The sequence below is a fragment of the Fukomys damarensis genome, unplaced genomic scaffold, assembly GCF_012274545.1.
Source record: "Fukomys damarensis isolate Sample0158 unplaced genomic scaffold, DMR_v1.0_HiC HiC_scaffold_39, whole genome shotgun sequence".
NCBI classification, from domain to species: Eukaryota; Metazoa; Chordata; class Mammalia; order Rodentia; family Bathyergidae; genus Fukomys; species Fukomys damarensis.
The window spans coordinates 17714020-17721315 of NW_022900951.1; the positions used below are offsets into that span (position 1 = coordinate 17714020).

At 39.4% G+C, this 7296-nt stretch overlaps 2 protein-coding genes across 3 annotated transcripts in view; both read left to right on the top strand.

Moving 5' to 3' along the window:
- The window catches only part of Mbtps2 (membrane bound transcription factor peptidase, site 2), a 39661-nt gene that overhangs the window by 14491 nt on the left and 17874 nt on the right, over positions 1–7296 (top strand). The gene's annotated exons all lie outside the window — the stretch shown is intronic.
- Positions 1786–3134, top strand: Yy2 (YY2 transcription factor). The gene has a single exon (XM_033760162.1). The coding sequence runs from the start codon at positions 1975–1977 to the stop codon at positions 3091–3093; it is 1119 nt and encodes a 372-aa protein (XP_033616053.1). The 5' UTR covers positions 1786–1974; the 3' UTR covers positions 3094–3134.

Sequence of the window (7296 nt, forward strand, 5' to 3'; positions counted from 1 at the left end):
AGTGAGACTCTCTAAAAAAAAAAAAAAACAAACAAAAATGATGATAATGAACTGTCTACAGGACTAATTTACATATAAAGTCTTGTTCTTTTTGGTACTGGAGATCAAACTTGGGACCGTGCACTTGTGAGGCAGGTGACAGCACCACTGAACTAAATCCATGGCCCATATAAAGTTTTGCAAAAAGAAAAATTTACTGCCATACAATTAGAAATAGGAATGAATCAGTTAAACATTCAATTTAAGAAATACATAAAGAGCTATAAAATAGTTAAGTAGCCAGGCATGGTGATTCACATCTATAATCACAGCACTTGGGAGGCTGAGGCAGGAGGATCTCTGCAAATTCGAGGCCAGCCTGTGCTATATAATGAGTTTGAGGCCAGCCTGAACTACATAGCAAAACCTATCTCATAAAAAGTTAAGTAAGAATGTAATAAGGATATAGGCATAAAATGATAAATTAGAGAAACGCAAAGTAGAACTGTTAAATCCAAGAGTTCTTTGCAGAAAAAAAAAAAAAGATTCCCAGCACTCAGGAGGCTGATGCAGGAAGATCTCCATAAGTTGGAGGCCAGGCTTGCCTACATAATTAATTCAGGGCCAGCCTGAACCGCATAGCAAGACTCTTATAAAAAAAAAAAATGGGGGGGAGCAGGAGTGGTGCTGCACACCTGTAATCCCAGCATTTGGGAGGTTGAGGCAAGAGGATCACTGCAAGTTCGAGGCCAGTCCCGGCTACATAGTGAGTTCAAGGTCAGCCTGAATTATAGCAAGGCCCAAAACAAAATCCACTTTAGCATAACCTTCCAGATAGCATGGAGCAGGAAACTAAGATTTTTTTTTTTTTTTTTTTGGTACTAGGAATTGAAGCCAGGGCTGTCTGTCACACTGAGGTATATATCCAGCCTTTTAAAAAATTTTTATTTTTGAGACAGGGTCTTGCTAGTTCCCCTCAAACTTTCAGTCCTCCTGCCTTCACCTGCCAGAATGCTGGGATTACAGGGGTGCACCACCGTTCCTGGATAAGATTTTCTTTTAACCAATATGACAGTGACATATTTTTTGTGTTAAAGCACAAAAAAACCTGCAGATACATGATGGAGCTCAAGAATGCAGGGGTACTTCAATATTGGAAAATCTATTTGTGGTAAATAATTGCCATTAGGGAAAAATATTCCTTATCTCAGAATATGAGATAATATTTACCAGATTTAAACATCTATTAATGGTTTTGAAAAAATCCTTAGTAAAAGTAAGAATAGCCGGGTATCTCATAATGGTGTAATATTTAGTAGCATTCATGTAAGTGGGTAAGATAAGTAATCCCGCTATCAACTATTATTGATATTAAATTTTGGTCTGTAAATATGGGTCAGTGCAATTAAATAAGAGGAAATAAAGAAGTGTAAATATTAAAAAGGCATAGGCTTTTTTTTTCAGATACTATTATAAGCCTTATTGGGGGGTGAAGTACAGAAAATCTGAGTAAAGAAACCGGTTGTGAAATTAATATTCAGTCAACAACAGCTAGGTGGTATAAGGAGTGGCTTAACTCAAACCCAGCAAACAGAAGAGGGTGTAGTTGAGTGAGTACGCACCCTGAACGCACTCTGCTGAGCGGCAGAAGGCGCATGCGTGGGGTGGCTGGGCACGCGCACCAGGTACCCGGGCGCATGCGTGAGGTGCACGGCATGTGCATGTGAGATACCCGGGCGCATGCGCGAAGTGACTCAGGCGCGTGCGTGTGAGGTACCCGGGCGCATGCGCGAAGTGCCCGGCCGTTCCGTGAGGTACTCAGGCGCTGTGCATTCGCCCACTCCTCTGGAGTTTGAGCTTCGTTAAAACGTGGGCTTTCTCACGCCCACTCTGCTGTGTGGAGTTGGAGCTTTTCTCCCCTCAGCCTTTCCTCTTTGTGGCTTTCGGACTACTTACTGGCTGTCAGAAGTAAAGACCACTGCAAAGGTGTCAGTCATGGCCTCTGATGACATTACCTACCTCACCGAAAATATGGAATTGCCACCAGAATTCCTGGAGCTGCAGCAGGTAGATAAGGAGGCGACTCCTAGGGACACCGGGGGGATGCAAACCCTCTTACACCAGGATACTGGCGACAGTTGGGTCCACGGTGGCTATCATTACCCGCCTCTGTTTGCACTGCAGCCGGTTGTCACCAGTAATGTGAGCAATGACAACCTCCAGGAATTGATCTTGGTACAAACCCGAGAGGAGGTGGTGGACTACTGTGACTTAGACAGTCAGCAAGTCAACAGTGAGTTCAAGGGCCAGGTGATCGTACCAGTTGACGGTGAAGACAATTACTTCCAGTCGACTCAGGTCTCTTTGCCATCCTCTGCCACACCATCATCCTCTGATCACTCCGCAAATCACAGCAGTCACAGCAAGAAGTGCAAAGGCAAGGGCAACAGCAGTGAGGCTAGGGCAGAAGGCAGCAGCTCCAAGGTGGGCAGCAAGAACTGGCAGCAGAAACCGGTAGAGGTCCAAACCCTACAGGAGATTTTCCCCGTCAAGTTATCCTCGAGCAATGAAAGAGATTTCGAGGTAGAGATTCGCGGACAAACTGAAAACACGACTCCTGATTATTCAGAATACATGAAAGGGAAGAAACTACCTCCTGAAGGAATACCTGGCATTGACCTCTCTGATCCCAAACAGTTGGCAGAATTTACAAAAATGAAGCCCAAAAAACCCAAAGATGACATTCCGAGAACTGTAGCTTGCTGTCAAGAAGGCTGCACGAAGATGTTCAAGGATATCTATGCTATGAGAAAACATCTGCACACCCATGGTACCAGAGACTACATATGTGCAGAATGTGGCAAAGGTTTTCTTGAGAACTCAAAACTTAAACGACATCAGCTGGTTCATACTGGAGAGAAGCCCTTCCAGTGCATCTTTGAGGGCTGCGGGAAACGCTTTTCCCTGGAATTCAATTTGCGCACTCATGTGCGAATCCATACAGGAGACAGGCCCTTCGTGTGCCCTTTCAATGGTTGTGACCGGAGGTTTGCTCAGTCAACTAACCTGAAATCGCATATTTTAGCACACGCTAATAACAGGAACATTCTGTAAAAAGGCTGGTAGTGTAGTTGGGAATAATTATGCCTCCTGTTTCTATATTGTTTGTTTATTAATACATGTTTGTAGTACATAGTGATTACTTTTTTGTTTTTGTTTTTGCTTTGGTTTTTTGGTTTTCAGTTTTTGGTTCTTTTGTTTGTTTGTTTGTTTGTTTTGATACTGGGGATCAAACTAAGGACCTTGCGCTTGCAAAGCAGGTGGCAGAAACCACTGAGCTAAATCCCCAGCCCATGATTATGTTTTTTGTGTGGAATTTGTACGTGTACATAATTATTTTTGTCACTATCCCCTCCCATCCCTCCCTGTTCCCTCCAACTCTTGATCCTTTTCCCATTTGAAAAAGCTGTTTCCATTTTTTCTTCAGTTCTTTTTTTAATCCTTTTTCCCTTCCTCTTCACCTCCATCTCTTGTTACACTTCCCATTTGAAAAAGATCTCCCTGTATAAACTTCATGTTTGAATAGTGTTTCTAAGAAAAATGTAATGAATCTTTTATATTTTAAGAGTTATGCTAGAACAGTTAAAAAGAGTTTTAAAAATAGTCTTTCTATCAAATAATATTGTTAAGGTACCATTTCTTGTTCTGTAATGGTGTTTTGTGAACTTGGGTTTCAACAGGTAAATAATGGTACTTACATTCTTATAAATGTGAAGTTAACTTGTTGCTAACAGTTTTTAAAAAATCTTTATATTTCCACTTGATCTCTTGCACCACAAAAAAAGGTCTTTTACAAATGTTCATGTTTATACTTTTAAACTTTTAGAATATGCTTAGCAATTATATATGTGGTTTTGCTGGAAGTGGATATGTTTTATTGAGAAAGGTTTTCTTTAAAAAAGAATGAGGAATTATATGCATATTTTCCTTTTAAAGAAAAGTTATATAAGCTTTGTATAATATTTTAATTTTGTTTTTATTATTTAATGTTAACACATTTTGAATAACTATCTTTTAGTTGAATTATGCAGTATCTACTGCATTAGATTAATAGTCAATTTAAACCTATTTTGGTCATTTTTAAAAAAAACTAGATGTTGTTGAGTACAATTTATTTGCCTGTTCAGTGATAGAGACTAGTCGCAAAATGTATTGTGTATATATTGACTTTAAACACCTGGTATGTACATCTTGTGTAGTGGGAAAAGCAAAAAAAAAAAAAATGTAAAGAAGAAAAAGAAGAGAAGCTCTGTGGCTCGAGGTATAGCTCTCAGCAATTGCATACATGCACAAAGAGTAGCTGTGGCTCGAGGTATAGCTCTCAGCAATTGCATACATGCACAAGGTCCTGGGGTTTGATCCCCAGCACAACTTGCCCAAAATAGCTTACCTTTATTAATGTAATAGTGATATAGGAGAGGGAGAGAGTGCTACAGGCATCTGGTGGGTAGAGCCAAGGAATGCTGAACATCCTAGAGTGCATAGGCCAGTCCTCTACAGCAAAGTATTATCTGGCCAAAATGCCAGTAATGCCAGTGTTAAGTCCTCCTCTAGGAAAAGTAAAAACTTAACCACAGAAGTGTATTTATAAATAAATCATAATAGACAAGAGGTGGTTTAGATGAAGGTAGTGTGTGGGCTCCACAGCCCCCCATTGCCACTTAGCCTTCATGGTCAAGTTCACAATATAGGCCCGTGATTTGGTACTAACTGCCTGCCTGGTAAAAAATACGAAACTTCAGAGAGCTAAGGAGTCAGCACTACTGTTTGCCCTCACCTTTGTTATCTTTGTTCTTGTGTTCTTGCCTTGTTCTGCGATTAGCACTTACGGGGTTAGAGTTAGGGAGTAGTATTCTGGATTAGTTCCACTAGAATATATTCTAATACATATTGAATTGAGTAGCTGAGTGAGGTTTTAGGGTTTGAATTGTATTGAACTTTGAAAGTAGTACAAGAAAACACATATGACTCTTTCTTTCTTAAAATGGGAAAGACTTGCTACAAAGGAGCCATTTGACCATATCTTTTTTTTTTTTTTTTTTTTTTTTGCCGGAGCCAGGGATCAAACTCAGAACCTTGCACTTACAAGGCAGGCACGGTGCCACTGAGCTAAATCCCAGCCCCTTTATCAAAAATTATAATGCCATATAGGTAAAACAATTAAAATAAACTTAGGGAAGAAAATTTTAATACCAGTTACAAAGGACCACATACCTCAATGCATATAAGTAATGACATGTGCAAATCTTTTAAAAAGATAGGCTAGCCAGACATGGTGGTGCATGCCTATAATCCCAGCACTCAGGAAGCTGAAGGAGGAGGATCACAAGTTCGAGGCTACGTAATGAGTTCAAGGCCAGCCTGAACTACATAGTAAGACTCTGTCTCACCATAAGTTTGAGGCCATCCTTGTCTACTTAGTGAGTTCAAGGCCAGCCTGAACTAAATAATGAGACCCTGTCTTGCCATGAGTTTGAGGCCAGCCAGGTCTACTTAGTGAGTTCAAAGCCAGCCTAAAGTGTATAGTAAGACCTCATCTCAAAAAAAAAAAAAAAAGGCTAGTCAAAAATTGCCAAAGTTATAAAAAGTAATTTGATAGAAGTAGGTGGCTTTCAAACAAGAGAAAATAACCTTATAAAATGTGTAGGCTCATTTATTAGTAAAGAACTAGAAATCAAGACAGTAGGATTTTGCTTTTCACCTGGCAGACTATCAAATCCAGTATTGTTCAGAGGAAAGGGAAACATGAATTAATGTAAACTTAGGAGAACCATATCAGTGCACATGCTTTTTTGACCCAGTAATTCCAATTCTAGGTGAAATTCCCTTTTAGATTCATACTTAAGTAGATCCATAATGATAAAAGCAAATCTGTTTATTACATCATTGTATGAACAGGTTTAAGCAGCCTAATGATCATTAATATAGAATCAAATAAATTGATATGTTTATATGATGGATTACTATGTAGCAAATATATGAAATAGAATTGATATGACTACAAATATAGGAAAGTGTTCAAAATATGGCCTAATAAATTTAATACTTTTGGTGTTTTAAAAAGGTATATTTATGTATAATAGAAAAGATTATTTTTCCAATAAGCCCTGAACCATCTTACTGTCAAGATTTCTGGAATGTAACAACTTAGATCACTTTTAAAAATTTTTTATGATGTGAATATGGTACATGGAACATGTGTGTTACCTAGGTATCTGTTTCAATAACAAAATAAAAATGGCTTCAATTCTGAAAACATTTCAAATGTAAATAGCTCAATGTTGATAATTCTGTGATTTAGGAGATCTCTGTTGTTAGCTTTGCTACTCCTAACATGTAGCTTCTACCAGTCTCAAGTCTGGCTCCATAATAACCACTAGATTCCACAGTAAGGCAGTGTGGTTCCATTCAAACCCTGATGCTTATCCCCCCAATCCCATGCAAACAATTGCTGTAGAAAAGGGGAGGGAAGACTAGGTATGGGAGGAGGGGCATGCTAGTAAATGTTTCAACACCTGACTAGAAGGTATAGTGAGCAGCTCTGTTATTAGCGTTTTCTGGTTCTGGTTTCTGTGGTATGAATACTCCCATTGTAGCCAATTTCAAGTTGTAGCCTATAGTTCCTAAAGGAGAAATTAGGAGGAGATATACACTGTTGGCTCTGGAAAGCTAATAGGAGCAGGCTGCGGCACACTTGTAAGTTCATATTACCATTTCTGCCACAGGATGGAATATAATTCTTGGGAGGAAAAAAAGGAGTTTATAATCTGAAACTGAGGGCTGCTGGTGCAACTCAGTGGTAGAGAGTGCTTGCCTACCAGACACAAGGCCCTGAGTTCTACTCCCACCTCCACACACACAAAGAAGTGTTTACTGGCCGGGGATGTACCTCAGTGATATATCATGTTGAAGGCCCTGGGTTGGTCCCCAGCAACACACACCAAAAAAACTGTATATACTTGTATCTTGAAAAGCCTTTATTTTTTTTTTTTCCAATACGGAATCAAACTCAGGACCTTGTACTTGCCAGGCAGGTACAGCGCCATTTAGCCACATCCCCAGTCCCCAAAAAGCTTTTTATTGTGCACTTCTGCATGCCTTTCCAGGCACACTGGTTCACATGAAGTATTATATACACCATGGTCATTCTTCAGTAACTGAAAAATTTTAAAAATACAAATTTTGAGATGGATAATCATGTTAAAAGTCCTTCAAAACTGTTCTTAAATACCCTTAGAGTTATTAGAAAACTTGCTG

Bases quoted from the DNA above. Each gene is read 5' to 3' on its own strand.
- Yy2 (XM_033760162.1), top strand. From the start codon at position 1,975: ATGGCCTCTGATGACATTACCTACCTCACCGAAAATATGGAATTGCCA.